This window comes from Orbicella faveolata, unplaced genomic scaffold, assembly GCF_042242905.1.
Source record: "Orbicella faveolata isolate gen_17 unplaced genomic scaffold, um_ofav_v1 contig_34, whole genome shotgun sequence".
In the NCBI taxonomy this organism is placed as follows: domain Eukaryota; kingdom Metazoa; phylum Cnidaria; class Anthozoa; order Scleractinia; family Merulinidae; genus Orbicella; species Orbicella faveolata.
Window position 1 is genome coordinate 16,193,292 of NW_028301563.1, and position 16,834 is coordinate 16,210,125.

A 16,834-nucleotide genomic window follows, 5' to 3' on the forward strand; every position below is an offset into this window, starting at 1 on the left:
AAATAAAATGATGAGAAATACATAACTTGCAAAAACTTTCGGACGTTTAATCTTTGTACATTTTTTATCTCATTTCGGACAAATTTCGGACCACTGTTTTGGAAACTTTGCTAAAACATAACTAAAGTAAATTTACTAGAAAACACGAATTTCACTGAAACAAAATCTGTGAAAATGATAGTTTTGCTACAGCCTTAAGGTTTTACGAAAGTTTTGGACACTAAAAATTTCGGATGGTTTTATTTTCGTACACTTTTTTGTCCGAAATCGTCCGAAATTTTTGCAAGTAATCTAGCCTTGTTTAACGTTTAAGAAATCGATTATAAAAACACGTCCGTTTCAAATATACGCTGGGCTCAACCCTCAGATTTATACCCTTACCTTATTTTAAGGGCAGAGAATAGTTGGAAACCCCTACCCTAGCTTGGGTATTCATATCAGCTCAGCTCGCTAAGATTTTTGCCAACCTCAATCCGGTCTCAATCCCAGGCTCTCTGTGTTTTCATACAGTCCAAATGGATGAAACCTTTTCTTCATCATCATCATTATCAATTTGTCCTTGTCACGCCATGCAATGTATTAGCATGATATGGCATCAATCTTTTCTGGGACTCTCATATCTATGAAATCGCAAGCCAAGGGATGTAGCAATGAAAGGTCGTTACGAAGAGCAGCTTCGGCTTCGGAAAACGAGATAAGAGGTTTGAGGGAAAGTGATAAAGCAGGTGTTGATGGGAAGGTAGAAACAAAAGGAGAGTAGCGACGTCGTTCGCCTTTCCTTTCCATCACCCCCCCCCCCCCCCCCTTCCACGCTCCCGCACCCATTACGCCTTGCGTCTCTCGTTTATATTCAAGACGACACTGAGAGACGATGGTGTACGAGTCGTGGTAGATCCCCGAACGGGGGACTCCTATATGAAAAGGACAGGGATACTCGTCGTACCTGTTAGGGGTCAAAAAGCGGTTTTGGTACCTCTTGGGGAGTTCAACCTCAAAAGGTCCTCAGTGGGAGTTTTTGTGGTGCCTCTTAGGGTATTGAGCCGAAAATATATAGCCGGAGATAACCTGTTATGTAAGAATTGGTACTTTCAAGCCACCCCTATAAAACAGGATCTTAGTACCTCTTAGGGGTTATTTTCAAAATTTCCGACAAGCACCCCCGTCCTTTTCATACGGGAGCCCCCCCCCCGGGGGGGGGGGTAGAACGAGTTGCCAGAAAAACTGAGATATTGAGCTAGCAGCTTACCTCTCCAAGTTGCGAAGCCACTGATCACATCATGATGACCTGATAACTTTCAGAGTACTTTCGACTGCTCGCATTTGCTTTTGATTGGAAACAAGTATTCTCTTATTGGAAAAAAAGAACTTAGAAACTTTACTAGTGCTTGTTTCCGATTTACCGCCGGTTTTGCTCCCATTCTCACGCAGATGCAAACACTGATCGTGTAAGTATCCCAGCCAGCCCTGACTCGTCTTTTGTCTTCTTCTTTTCCATCAACCCCTGCTATATTACTTTCCATCAGTCAACTCTCGCTTCCGTCGGAGACTCAAGTCAGACGACTGCGGACGAGTCAGTAGCCAACCGTTATCATGCAGTTGTTCAGGCAAGTAACCGCTACAAAAATCGCGTGCTCAATCAAAACTGTTTTTCTTTTTTTTTTTTTTTTGTCTGGAAGATAGCCTAACGTCAATCCGCCGGGAAACGTAACATATGGCAGTAATCTTTGAATAATTACACTTTCTTACTTTATTAATAGCTTCTTTACAGAACTCTACGAGCCTTAACTGTAGCCTCTAAGGGATGATAACTGATCAGTTATTACAAGGTTTTTTGCTGAAACAAAATGTATATGAGATATTTATATTGTATGACATCTAGAAGTGTGTATTGTTGGAAAATAAGCAAATCTAGCTGTAGCTATGTTTCGAGTGTTTGTACGAAAAAAGATAATTAAACTGAGAAGACTTGAATTTTAATAGCTTGATTTTTTTTTCAGTCCCTGGAATAAAATTGCCTTTGTATTAGGACTCCAAGATTATTTTGAGAGGTCGCAGTGGGATTAAACGTGAAGCGTCAAACGGCCTAAAAATTAACCGTCTTCTTTCAAATCTGTCAAATAACAAAACCAAATTAACAATCAGCCGTTTAACAATCGAAAATTTAACCTTTAACCGTCGAAAAGCCTTGTACTGGTGAAGGTAGCCTTCAAAGCCTCCTCCCCAAGTGAGGTCATTTAATCAGTGTCCAAATTCTCAAAGCATTTGCTATAAGAAATGCTTGTACTCGCAAGGAGAATTCCCATTTTGAACTGAATACAATGAAGTTACGGTTGGATCGGAATATGAATTGCTGTTTCCAGCAAAGTTTTTAATGCAAGGGCAGCGCGTGAAGACCTGCATGAGAGAAAATTAATCAGCATAGGACAGACACTCCAGGCCCTTTCCACCATCTTAAGAATGGATAAACAGAGAAGAAAGCACTTTACTGCCAGAACCAGGAATTGACTGCCATTCGGCTAAAGCCTCACCCCTCCCTCTGTTATTAGACGTTCCCAGTCTTTCCGGGTCGTTTAGGAGCAGGTCATCCATGTGCCGCGCACTTCTTGAATTATGTTCCTCGTGTTTCTGTTTTCCTGCTTTATCACTTTGGAGACAAGAGAGGACTGGATTCCAGTCGGGGTCATTATTTTGTTATTTCGCAGTTCATTGTTACGCCAGTCGACAAACTCAGCTCACAGAGTTTTACTGCAGTACGACCGATTAGGTCTCTTCGTTTCACTGGTAACTGGACAAAACGTTCGTTTTTGACCGCCACATGTAGCTGCTTATCAGCCAGCTGATCAAGCCCGATCACGTATTCGAAAGTCTCGTTAAAGATGGGATTAAGACTACCAGCAATTGGACACGTCTTGCGAATGGATTTCTTAGAGTGAGAAGGAAGCATTTTTAATTGCACGTAAGGGTTTGTCTTAGACTTAGGCTCTGAGGACGAGAGATTCGTTGCATTAAGAACAGTCACAACGAGCCGGTTTCTACGATGGTCGTAGATTAACTTCAACCAGACTTCTCCTCGGGACAGGTAATCCCGAACGGAAGTTTCGGGACCGTTAGAAGTATCGTCGGCTATGCTTCCACTGGGTGAAGAACCGCTACTGGACGTTTTCTCAGTAGTTTCGCTGCTGTAGCTGTGCTCAGAGGTGGACGCTTCCTCCTGAACTTCAACTTCTGCTGCAAATGTAGGCGTGTCCGCTCGCTGAAGGCAGTTTCCGTTGTCAAGGCAAGCGTTGAACTTCCTGCCCATCAGCAAGGGCGTTGGCGCGCCACAGGTATCCATAGCTTTCAGTGCGCGGAGGGTGAACTTGCATTCAATACTTCCGGTTCCGCTTTGCAGCCGGAAGCAGTCTTGAAGGGTCATTTCCGGTTCTTCTATCAGCTTTCGAACAGTGAACACCATGGACCCTAGGCTGTTGCTGCCGTTTCCTTCCATCACCTCGATGTGAGCTTCCTCATGGGGATCGGTTAGTAAGAATCGTAAGGATTGTCCCCATTCCGTGTCTTCTCCGTGGGAGCAAAAGCTATCTAACGTGGTATTCCCCACGGATATCCTACAGAAGATCTTCCTCGCTAACACAGACCTCGTGCGACGCGGGAGATTTTGCGCTTTGATCAATTTCACAATCAATACGGCAACGGTTTCGTTTTCTTTGGTATATCTAAAATGTAGTGGGTCACTGCTGAGAGCAAACCAATCCAACTGCAAGTGGACCTTGCCTTGCTTGGCTTTTTCTAAGGGCAACCAGACATCTTGACCGCCGCCTTCGACAACAGAGTGAATTTTAAAATCTACTTGACCAAGTTTAGAATCTTTCGAGGCAAGATCGTGGTCGTAGAGATAGACTTCAAGTTCTTGCCCCTCAGAATTGTCCACAAATGCCTCGAAAGTTTCTTCCCAAGTGGGATTTGAATCGTTTTTCTTCGTCTCGGTACGAAATGTTTGAGCGCCAACTTCCAAGATGGCGTACGGGTCTGGAGCAGCCTTGCCAATAAGCGAAAAATCTGATTTCACCAGTTCCCGGGCTTCCAACATTTGGACGCGCAGTAAACCCTCAGGGATTGGATACCGCAGGTCGCTGGGATCCACGCTCGCCGCCAAGGGAATTGCGATCCGATTGGGTATAACCGCGAAGCTGGCAATGACGTCATCCACAATGCCTCGCAAGGTTTTCTTCAATCCGGGAAAATCCAATACATTTAACAAGTTTGTCAAATTAAACGCGATCTTAGGCCTCTTCAGAAAAAACAGAGTTACTCCTCCAACGATAGACTGATCCGTCAAGAGAGGCTTTAGAATAATTCGAAGCGGTCCGTGAATTTGAAAGTCTGAAATCCCCAGATTGACGTTTTTCACTGTAAGTTTCAGCTGCGCGTCCCCATTATAAGTCAAATCCACGTCCATTATGAATTCTGAAGCTCGCGCGGAACAACTGCCTCTAGAATACGATCTTATATTACCAATAAACGGAGGTTTTTGACCCAACTCGATCTTGTCGAAGTAAAGGGTCTTTAAGACTGCGGGAAGCTTCTTTTGAATCTCTGGCTCGACACTGTCTTTAATGATCTTTCTAGCCATACCCTCGATGAATGGCCACATTCTGTTAATAATATTATTCAGCCACATTGCGTTTTCGCTCTCTGACAAATAGACGGGTGGTATAGGAAATGTTTTGATCTTGGAGAGGTTCGGTTCGTAGGACGTTTCGCGTAAGTTTCTTCGCTTCCTTTTGTTAACTTCCGAGTGATATTCCCCAAGTACGCAGATGGCTAGAAACAAAATAATCCATGCAAAGCTTATATTCCAAGACCCGAGGAGCCACAGCATGGTCGCAACGAGAAAATAAATAACATATTTTCGACGATCCTTCCTGGAAAATGCGTGAAATATTTTCGATGAAATGCTCTTGTTTTCCTGGTTCTCCATTGTTGCCGAATGAAGGATCTTTTCGCCTGAAAATGAGTATGTCAATTGATTTATCGCACGCAATATGAAAGTATAATTTGATCAAGATCCTTAGGCTTAGAGTCAGAAATAATATATATATTCATGGATATTTGTATAAAAATTGCGATAAAAAACAAGGACTTACCGAACAGTAGTTAAAAAAAATCGAAATTCAGTTTCTCGTGTTACCACTGAAGAATTATCCGACAATCCTTTAAAAATGGGAAAAATACCCAGTCGAGAATGAATTCGGCGGTGCTTAAGTGACTTGATAATAGGTTTTTCAATCAGACTTGTGTATTTGCATTTATTTATCGGTTTTATTTTGTATGATTTTTGCACGTGTTCAGATGTCTTATGCGAGACAACCCAAACTGAGCCGGTCCTTTGTGTTGAACAGCTTTTATCGACCAACGGGCCAATGGCCTGTCGCTTTTAATCTATTGATCTTTCCCAGCAGAGTCATCAATTTTAAAATTATGCAGATGCGTCTCACTTATGAATTTTTAATCGGCGTCTTTCTGAGAGCTGGTTCGAGTTTAATGAGTGTGTATCTAAAAAAAATATTTCAAACAGGAAGACATTGTGAATTATTGCACCAAATGTCTTGGCACCATTTACTCGTATTTGAGAAATAATCTGACGAAAGTGCTTTCGTAGGGATAGTGTAAGCAAGCATTTTTTTTTATGAAACTTGAGTTTAAGCGATCACATTGTGTTTTTATTTTATAAGCCAGGTGGTTTTCTTTGAGGGATTTTCTTTAATTGAAAAACACGCTCAGACGTACTCGAGCGCGTAGGTAGAAGGCGTTTAATCGAATTTCAAGCCCAGCCTATATATTAACGCCTGTTTTTAAATATCTCCGTATCTGTCCAAAGCTATTAGTCTGGTAGTTTTAAAACACTATGCAGCCAGCCGTTCTTCTTTATCTCGAAAGCAAGTTGCTGTGTTCTTTCTCGCTCAGCAAACGTTTTTTAGTTCTTGCGAACAGCTTCTTAGGTCCTCTTGTTAATATTTCCCTCGGAAGACCGAGGCATGTGCAAAGAGAATAGAGCTGGTCTGGTTCTCATGCAGAGACCACGATCAATTTGCAATTGGTCAGCTACCACTCGGAATCGCGACCAAGCCTGTCTCTACGGACGAGGATGAGCTGGAAATGGGTTGGAAACGTATGTGGACTCCGGAAACAGGCATGATTTATGATATATACAGAGCCTACTAGCCAGCGCAACCGACTTTGTAACAGGTCTAAGTTCTTATCTCACATCATCGTAAGTGACATGAAAGAAACTGTATAACTCGACCTGACTAAAACTCACCATTTTATTTAACTCTGTGTAAATTAATATAAAACTAAGCTATCTACTGTTTTGAAATTAAAGTATCCTTCAAATTTGTAGTTTTTGGCAACTCCACATAGTTAGCTATTGTCAAGAAAAAATGTGGGGACTCTCATTTTCTCTTGCTACTGTGCAGTGGGGTGGTATCACCATTTTTTCATTATTGAATTGTGCCAATTATAAGCATGACAAGCTGCAACTTTAAAAAAATTTACGGAGGGAGTGAAGCAACACCTTAAATATTTTCGAAAATTTAAGGTGGCTTCACTATCATAATAAGTCTTTTATAATTCTTAATCGAGGGCGAAAGGTTTATTAGTTGTATAACTATTAAGTGTAAGCCCTCTTAAAATAAAGTCTGATTGATTAATAGATAGATTAATTGATTGATTGATTGATTGATTGATTGACTGGTGAGGATCAAGAGCGGGTCCCGGATGTAGTTTGATATGAATTTTACGAATGGTGTATTTTCTCTTGTCTCTATGGTACAAAATGGTAACTTCTAGCGGTCAAATAAAGTTTGAGTCGCACCCAGATTGGTCCTTTAGGGGATCGGTTCAAATTTTCCCACAAGCAATAGATAGAGGTCAACCTTGGCATGGCATCCCCGCCCGCCACGCCCTATCACATGGGAGTTCACAACGGTAACAGCCCCTTTCCACGGTTTACTTTTTCATTTGCATTTTTACAGTACATTTATATTACTTTGGGAAATTTTGTAGTTTCAGCCCGCAATTGCTTCGCATCGACGTTGAGTTACATTGTAATTTAAATGAGAAAAATTAACATGAAAAGGGATTTTTAGCTCCTGTGATTCCCAGGGCGTGTTTAAAATATGAAATGGCGAAATGAAGAAATGGCACTACGAGTCAATGTGGGATACGGGTGTCTGTAAACCCGTAACTCTTACTATTGTTGAAAGCTAACCACTGTCAAGTCAGTGGAAATTTTTGTACTTTCGGCCCGCAATTGCTTCGCATCGACGTTGAGTTACATTGTAATTTAAATCGGAAAAATTAACATGAAAAGGGATATTGGACATATTACTACTGTTATGCATTTTAGGCTCCTGAGATCAATTAATGGCCCAGGGTGTGTCTAAAACATGAAATGGCGAAATGACGAAATGGCACTACGAGTCAATGTGGGGGTACGGGTGTCTGTTAGCCCGTAACTCTTATCCGCGGCGGGGGGGAGGGGAGGACTTTGAGAATTTCTGGGTGGGGATGTGCTGCTGGGACCTTGGAACCCTTAGCCTATACCAGAGCTAGTTCAACTGAATTTTGCTACCCTATACTAGAGTAAACTCCCCAAATTCCCCCATCTATCGTCACTGTTGAGGCTGATTTGTGTAAATTTAAACTTGTCGATTTGACTTTTTTATATTTTTGAGTGGCAATTCCTGGTTTCCTTAGTCTAGATAAAATCTTCAACCAACTAGTCAGTTTTGTGAAAAATTATACCCTATTATAGACCCAAACGCTCTGTTTTATATACCCTATCCTAGAGAAAACTGCTTGAAAACCATACCTTTCACAGCGGCACACACCTATATAGCCCAAATATGGCAGTGTCCCCCCCACCCCCCAACTCCCCGGGCTCTTACCACTATCGAGTCAGTGACATTCAGGCTCAGGATCGCCATTTAGGCTAACCGTAGTTTTTATTTCGTGTTTTAAACACGCCCATTGGCCTACGCTTGACGAAAAGTTGCAGATAACAATTTTCACTCTCCTCTCTCGCGCCATACTGTGCGCTCATGACTGTCACGCGCTTTGTTGCTTTGCGTGACGAACGCGACTTGTTTCATAATTATCGTTCTTTTGGTTTCGTCCTGGCTTATTTTACTTTAATGGTTTCTTTCGGAAATTGAATTTTAAGTGCTTATTTACAGAAGACAAATATAGATTGTACGCTATTGCAATTGACAAGGGAACAGCTAATTATGGGTTTTCACAAAACTTGATCTTTGACGGGCGAAAAAAATTGCCAATATTCTTTTTGTGAGACATGTTCTTCCAGAATTGTAGTAAAATAACTAAATTTTGGCTCTCTTCCTAGGTTCCCTCTAAATTTTCAAAACCTCCTCTCATTAAAAAAAACAAATAATAATAAAATAAAAAAAATTGAAATGTGACGATGCATATCACGGTACTCTTCACAATAATGAATAATTAGTGTAAACTCGAAAGCTGATTGGTGGATTAACTATTTATTTGAATGCAGACAATGGGATTGAATCCTGATGACGAATAGAATATAACTATCTGTGCATGTTATTTTTCGTCTGGATGGTTCTGGGCGTGTTACGTGGCGAGCTGTGTGTTAATTTAGTAGTTGTTTAACTTATCCTTCCAAGCAAGGACATAAGTGTCCTAGATATCACACGGAAAGAGCTTTTCAGCGAAGGACGTGCTGACTGGTGTTGGGAAAGTGTGAAGATAATCACGCTCGCGGGATCGCGGGAGAGCATTAATTTCGACAGAAATATCCGAGCTTTGATTTGCACAAGAACTTTCGATCACGCCTTGTCCACAAACGCAGAATTTGATTTGGAAGATGGCGGACACCGCTTCACCAACAGCCCCAGCGGCACGGAAGCCAGCCTACAAGCGAATTTTGCACAATTTGAGGCATATTTCGGGCGACGAGAGCAAAGAATTGCTGCTTTATTTGGTCCTGACGATGTCGCTGTGGCTGGTCGGCCATTTTCACTTTAGTTTCGCTTGGATAATCATGATCCTGATGGTGTTTGTAAGCTGGGAGTTTCAAATGGATAAGAAGAAGAAACGAAGGGAACGTATGGAAAAAGCTCTCCAGACGTCATTTATCGACAAGATACAAAACTTGCCCTCGTGGGTCTATTTCCCCGAGAAAGAGCGCGCGGAATGGATCAACGGAATCATTGATCAAATGTGGCCATACGTGGGCGAAATGGTTTACAAAATCCTCAAGGAAAGCGTCGAACCCGAAATGCAGAAAAACATGCCTAAGGCATTGAATACGCTGTACTTCGAGACCATCGACCTCGGGAACAAGCCGCCATATGTCGCTAACGTGACATCTTATGACAGCAAAGACGAAAACAAGAAGTCTGAATTTATATTCGACATGGATTTGTGCTACAATGGCGACGCCACCATCAAGCTAGCGGTCAAGAAAGTCAAATTGGGCCTGTCGAACATTGAACTGCGAGGAATGCTGAGAGTTATTTTCAAACCCCTGGTTGCCGAATACAATCCTATCGGCGGGGTGACCGTGTTCTTCCTGAACAGGCCCAAGCTGAAATTCGACTTGACCAATTTATTGAATGTTCTGGATCTTCCCGGCCTCAAGAGCACTCTGCGCCGAATCACGGACGATGTGATTGCCTCGTTTGTGGTGCTTCCAAACCGCATTGCCATTCCGCTCGCCGCTGGAGTCGAGGCCAGCGATCTTCAATATCCAATCCCAGAAGGAGTTCTTCGCGTGAAAGTCGTGGAAGCGAGGAACCTGACCGCGAAGGACTTCGGCCTTGTGAAGAAAGGAAAATCAGATCCCTATGCCATTATTCGCATCGGTGCTCAAAGCTTCCGCACCAAAGTCATCAATAACAATCTAAACCCCGAGTGGGATGAGACCTTTGAGGCATTTGTTGACAACCAGGAGGGGCAAGAAGTGGAGGCAGTCATCTACGATGAGGACACCTCTTCAAAAGACAGCAAGATCGGTTCCCTGGACACTGACATTGCCTCCACTGTCGAGACAGGCTACAGAGATCTCTGGCTGCCACTTGAGGGTGTCAAACAAGGAAGGGTTCACTTCAATCTGAGTTGGTTCCCATTGAGTTCCTCTGCCTCTGACCTCAGGCCACCCCAAGAGAAGGGTCTTTCAGTGGCAGCGCTGTTTGTGAAGCCCATCTCAGCCCAAGCCTTGCCACTCACTTGTGGGCAGAAGGAAGCCCTGAGAAGCGTATATTGCGAGATCACTGTAGGCAAGACCACCCTTCAGACCTTCCAGTGCTATGGCGAGAAGACGGAGTGGAAACACGCTTTACGCTTCCTTGTGAATGACCCAGAGGGACAGGAGGCAGAAATCAAAGTAATTGAAGCCAAGGGCACCACCACCCTTGGTCAGATGTCGTTCAATATCTGCAGCCTGCTAAACAAGCAGGGTCTGGTCGCAGAGGAGGTGTTCCCCCTTGAGAAGTCTGGTGAAAAGAGTACCTTGACCTGCCGCTTCACTCTGAGGATGCTCAAAACACTGGATACTAAACTGAGTGAAACTGGAATGAGGTAACCTGCTGTAAGAACTGTTTTCTAGCTTGCAATTTCAATATAACAAAACAGGACTGGTAAAACAAAAATTAAATATTTTTGCAACTTAAAATTTAAGGTATTTTTGTTATAAAAAATTGGGGAAAAATTAAAGCAGACATTTACAGCTATTTACTGGTTGAAAACAGCTCCTGACACTCCCAGAAACCAAAGATCAAGATTTCCATTCTCCTTAATGATTTCTGTAGAGTTCTTTCAATACTAGTTCTGAGAATTGAACTGCCCATCACTACAGCACTGTCAAGAAGTGTTGATATTCTGTATTCTCTTCACTTGTGTATGTGGAATTATGTATTGATCAAGGCTGTCATTAAGGAACATAACCCGTAACACCTGTTGTGGCTGAGTATGCTTGATTTTCCCTTGATGCTACGGGTGAACTTCCCGGTTGTTGATTGAATTCACCCACAAAGTAACAAGTTTGCTTCGAGTGTGGAGAACAAGGCTACAGGTGACTTAAAACTTATTGATGGCCCTGTTGATTAACTACATAAGGAGAATTAAGATTTTCATATGTGCACCTCACAGGTTTCAATATGCATGATACAGCATTGCACTACAAGAAAATAATTGCATATTCAGTTGTGGTCCAATTCAAAGAAGATTCTCTAGAAAGTATGAATTCAGCTTCTTGTCTACATTTTTAATTCGTACCCCACAGGAAACGCATGCAGTTGATATTTGATGGTTTATAGCGAGTTTCAAACTTAAAAATGTTATGATTAATAAATACATTAACATCAAGATCATTCAGTTAATTTTTTGTGAGGTATGATGTGGCACTTTTTCCTTTCCCTTTTCACCTTAATTTAAATTATTATTTTCCTGGACAAATTCCCCTTCAGTTTTTTTGCTTGGGTGTTCTGTGGATACAAGGGTTAATTGGTTTTGGTGTTTCAGCTGAAAGTTGTAATGAAGCTCATAGTCCTAAACAGTTTTCACGTAATAGTCAATATATTGTAATCGCTATGTGATGAAATGCTCATTAAATTTCTGTTTGTGGTAGTTGTCTGTTTCACTTTTTGCTGGTGTTGGTTTCAAGTTGGGTGTGTACTTTTTCTGGCATTCTAATTAGCTTGAAGATGGCTTTGCCTCAATTTATTCCTCAAGAGATCACCAATAAGATTAACGGCTAACCCATCTCCCACTAACTTTCAACACACTTGTCACGCAAAATATTGCGTGACGAACCCTAGGCCATCTTTGTGAAAGGCTTATGTTTTACAAATCGATTTCTGTTCGAGAAAGTCGTAATGTTTTGTCAGTACACAATACAAAGGAAATGCGCGACGTGTTCATTTATATTTTCATCCTACTTGCGGTTATTTAATTAATAATAATAAGAGCTTTATTTACACTTGAACCTATATAATTGAACCTCCCATACAACCTCGTTTTACCAATCGAATGTCAGCGTGATACGCCAAAATGCAATTTTTCTTGTAGTGCAAATGCTACATCTCTTTACCTTTACGAAATCCAATGGTGTGTTTTGTGTTGTGTGACTGGAATTTAGTTCGCCTTCTATGCAGTTCAACGTGTGGTACTAATACGCGTGACTTGCGTTACAGTTTTCGCTGTTGTCGTTTGTTCGCGCGTGACTTCTGGTGTTAGTAGTGGTAATGATGATAATGATGAATATTTTTTTCCGAAAGTGCTGAAAAATACCGAGGTGTTCAAGATTACTCTTGTCACTTTCGTCAAAGTGCGCGCTGTATAATTGCGCTTTCGTTTGGATTCGTGATTAGTTCCTCTTTTCCCATGTTTTTCTCCTTTTCTTCTTTTCTCTCTCGAGGAAATCTACGCTCACTTTTCCTTGTAAATGGAGAGTCCAAGAGCATCTTACTTTACCATATAACGCTTATCTCACCTTGAAATAGAGCTTATAAGTTCCCCTGCTCACAATTGCCTAAGCTAACCTGTGTATAGCCGCCCACTCTTCACATATTTCATACTGTTATAATGGAGTTGCTAAGGTTTCATTTCCGCGAGAGGTTTCACTGCAGCCTGAGAACGTAAGCAGAGGCCCTTTTTCAGGTGCGGTAAATTCATCCTCTGGCGTATTAACCTTCCACGCAGTCTTCCTTTAGGTTCGTCACGCAACGTTTCTTCGTGACGAGTCCAGAACCTGTGCGAAGGAGACAACCGAAGGATAAAAGCGGCCGGATACCCCTAAGAATTGACCTGAAGAATTCCAACGTACATGCGTGTGTAGTCTTTCATTCGTTTTTATTCGTTGTTTCTTGGATTGAATTTTCGCGCAAAAGTACCAACGAATCACAATCATTTCACGGAAGTCTATAGTGCTGCGTCATCGGTATGGAATTTTTCGCGTTGAATACTAGTGGTCCTTTGCCGGGGGGGGGGGTTGTAGGGTGTGGAAATTGAGTACACCAATAGGGAGAATTAACTCAAGTTAGTATCAGTGTACGATTTGACCAATCGCTTCTGAGCTGTAGCTGATCTCACCATTGTAGGGACAGCGTCGCCGAAGTTGATTCGGGAGTCAAGAAGTGCGACATGCAGCCAATACCAAAGCTTGTTATCAATGGAGTCAGTCCGGATGAACAGCCTGAGGGCACTGGGCACGGGGAACACGACAAAGATTCCGACGCCGGAAGTGTGTATGACGGAAGTGTTTATGGTCCTGATAGCCATCATGGCGGCTCCAGGGAGGACCTGTCTACCAAGGGACACCTCGATCTACAGTTAAAGTAATAGTTCAGTAATATTCAGGAGGAAAATTAAGGGTTGATGGTATGAGAAAGTTGTTATGGATCGAGCCCTGGCCGGATTAATTGTGTTGTGTTCTTGGGCAAATTAAGGCAGAGTCCACACTGCGCCGGAGAAATTTGAAAACGTAGCTTTATTTCTACGGTTAGGCCTACCGTCCTATACCTAATCCGTCACGGAGACGGAGCAAAAACCCTCTTCTAAGCGGAGGAATTTTACAAACGCCGGCTTTTTGTTTTGGTGTGGACGGAAAACATTTTGAAAACGGAGCTTTTCGAAAACGGACGGCGTCACGATAATCACGTGATTTCCCATACCGAGTTTTTCTCAAACACAAATCCAAATTGACCGGTGATTGTTGCGGTTTTAAATTCCCCCGGCGTAGTGTGGACGAAAATATTTGAAGTGTTTTCATAGTGAAATCTCCGCTTTCAAATTCCTGCTGCGTAGTGTGGATGGGGCGTAACTTTATCAGGGCTTCTCTCCACCCTGTTGTGTAAATGAGTACAGGCAAACTGTTAGAACAGTCCGAAAAATGATTTTTGGGGGGCTGGACTAGATTTCATAGCTGTAGCGTATAGCTGAGCCACTGGGCTGGAACATACTTAACTATAGAACCATACGAAACGTTAAGTTCTTAAATCAAGGTTTTTACAACATGCGTTGTTTTGTCATGTTTGTGACCGCAGTTTGTTTTCTAGTTTTACTCAAGCTGAAATGGCCGAAGAATAAGAGTTTATACTTAACTATGCTTTAGTTCGTGATATGTTATGTTTGAAATAATTATGATTTTGTTTTCACACCTGTAATAGACGTGAAATGAAGAAGTAGCTATTCTTTTTATCTTTTTTATTTTCCAGGTACAGCCTTCTGAAGAACCGTCTTTACGTCACCGTGAAGAGCGTGCAGTCGCTGGTATCACATGACACCCCCAGTAATACCAATCCTCTGGTCCGCCTGTACTTGTTACCAGACCGCACCAAACGCACCCGGCGCGTCACCAGCGTACTCAAGGGAACCTTGGACGGAGTGTTCAACGAGACCTTCGAATACATTGTCGGTCTCGATCAGCTGCGAAACATGAAGATAGAGGCCACTGTGAAGAGCGACCGCGGTTTCACGATTGGGCGGGCGCGGAATCGCCTGATCGGAACCGCTGTTGTGGATTTGTATGAAAAGGCTCTCACTCAAGGATGCGACATCAGCTGCGAGCTGAGGAAGTTTAGCCCTACGTCTTGAATAGTCAGTGAGTATGGAACGCCTAAGCTAAACGAAAGTGTATCAGGAGCCCATCACTAGGAGCGTGCAATTCCCATACTAATCCTATGTGACGGCATTTTCACAGACCGGTCTATTTTTAGGCTTCTTTTCCCGCGAAATAGGTCAGTTCCGGTCTACATGAGCGCTCATCGGTAAGAAAAAAAACGCGGTTTTTCTTTTTAATCTACCGGTGAAGTGATGACATCAGTTAAAAAATAGGTCCGTGTTTGTGATTGGTCACTGAGGTTCCTGGGGGGGTCTGAATTCGCAGTAAATTCAAAATAAAAATACATCGGTCTGTGAAAACGCCGTGACAGGAACATGGTGTAGTTGCACTCTCCTAGTGATGGGCACCTCAGGGTCTAGAATGGTTCTTAGTAAGCAAAGAGAAAACTGGCTCTATATTTTTCATTCAAAAAGGGTAAACTAGTGAACCTTAGTATTTCCGCATGTAATACTGACTTAAGGAGCGACGTCACAGTTGGCGCATCTTGAAAAATTTAGCCAATATTTTTCAAGTTCGTCGTTTATAATCCATGCTAATCTTCTCCATCCTTAACCATCCTTGTTCCCTTATGGTTTACTATTATCTCTTTGTTGTTTTTCTTTAACAAATAAAGAAGCCTAACCCGTGTTTTAAACTGATAAGACACGACGGGCATTGAGAATACGAGGGATTTGTAGAAAACACTCGCCTGCGGCTCGTGTTTTCTACATTTCTCGAGTGTTCTCAAATGTCCGCAGTGTTTTATCACAGTGTAATACACGGCGTAGACTTCTTCATTTGCTTTATGATATAGATTTTACACGCGAATAACAATAAAACACGCTTTTTCTATGTTTTACACTCGGATAAAACATGGGTGTTTGACCAATCAGAGCACGATCAGGGTCCTATCTATATTATAATTCTTAGTAAACTACTATTTTCAGGTTTCCTTCGATTTAAAAGTGGTTTTGCACGTGGCCAAAATAACTCAAAATACCGTGACTGAGCTCTTTTAAATAACGACTTTTTTATGTAAACTCCGTCAACAAGTTACAGTGTCCAAGCTGGAGAACAGAACGGGAAAGGAGGAAAGAGAGACGAGACAGAGCTAGGAGCAGTTTCATGAAGAATTCTGCGTGTTTTCATAAATAAGTCCAGTCTACGCAGGTGGAAGCAGGTGCCCGTGTGCAGAAATGTTCCACAGTCACATAGCAGGAGGAATTTAGTCTCAATACCTTACTGCGCACGCGCGATAGAACCGTTCCGTTTCTTGGTGCTGATTGCGAACGAGTTTAGCTGTCTCTCTCTACCCAGTTCCCTTGTCTGATTTGTAGCTCGGCTGCGCGTTTCTAGATGTTTTTACACTAAAAAGGGAGGTTTTGTATACTTTTATGCACACAAACACAGTAGCGTATATGCAACAACAGTAATCAAGAAGATATTTTATGCAGGGAAAGTTGAAAGTTTTAAATTCTAGTAAGATGTACTAAGTCGTTTTTATTAACCATGGTTCGTGGTTTGAATGACACAAATTCAAGAGCAAAATATTTTAATATTCTGAACAGATTAGAGTATTTTAACTTTCCTAGAAAGCAAATCCTTAAATTAAATCTACACGAAGTTTATATGTATAAGTATTGAGGTTGCCAAATAAAAGACACATTTTGTAGCTGTGTAAACACGCGTTAGTCTTACGGTTTCTTTAATGTGATTGCTAGTGATTTTGAAAGAGAGATTCTGGTAAAGCGTTCCCAGAGTGCGACTGTGTCGTCCCCAGGCTTCCCACGATGTGCATGTGGAGTTATGGACATGCTGCACTTGGAGGGAGTCCTTCTCTTTGTCACGCAAGAGGTCAGAGAGAGGACTAGAACTGGACCATCCGAAAGCCTAGAATGTGATGGCTCGAAATAGAACCTAAGGACAATGTCACAAAGGGGGGCAGGGGGATTCTTACTATTCGACAGATAAAACCAAGTTGGGTTGACTGTAGGATAATGTAAAGATTTTTCCAAAACAGCAAACCAGTGGAAAGAGGTGGCGCTTTTTGTTTTATTATCCAGTTTCCGGTAATTGTTTTCCGTTGATGGAGACGAGAAACTGGAGAAACGAGCAAATGGTAAGGACATTCCTGACCTCCCATTCTGAACAGAAAAATAAGAGTATTTCTAGAGAGGATCCACAATTTCGGGACAA

At 42.1% G+C, this 16,834-nt stretch overlaps 2 protein-coding genes across 2 annotated transcripts; one reads left to right on the top strand and one right to left on the bottom strand.

Moving 5' to 3' along the window:
- Positions 1-1,645: 1,645 nt before the first annotated feature.
- LOC110041549 (extended synaptotagmin-3-like) lies at positions 1,646-5,448 on the bottom strand. The gene is made up of 2 exons (XM_020746847.2): positions 5,145-5,448; positions 1,646-5,004 (listed from the first exon to the last, which is right to left on the bottom strand). The coding sequence occupies exon 2, from the start codon at positions 4,976-4,978 to the stop codon at positions 2,684-2,686; it is 2,295 nt and encodes a 764-aa protein (XP_020602506.1). The 5' UTR covers positions 4,979-5,004; positions 5,145-5,448; the 3' UTR covers positions 1,646-2,683.
- Positions 5,449-8,612: 3,164 nt separating this feature from the next.
- Positions 8,613-16,320, top strand: LOC110041599 (extended synaptotagmin-3-like). Its single transcript, XM_089299065.1, has 3 exons — positions 8,613-10,617; positions 13,137-13,373; positions 14,253-16,320. The coding sequence occupies exons 1-3, from the start codon at positions 8,903-8,905 to the stop codon at positions 14,629-14,631; spliced, it is 2,331 nt and encodes a 776-aa protein (XP_089155191.1). The 5' UTR covers positions 8,613-8,902; the 3' UTR covers positions 14,632-16,320.
- The last annotated feature ends 514 nt before the right edge of the window (positions 16,321-16,834 follow it).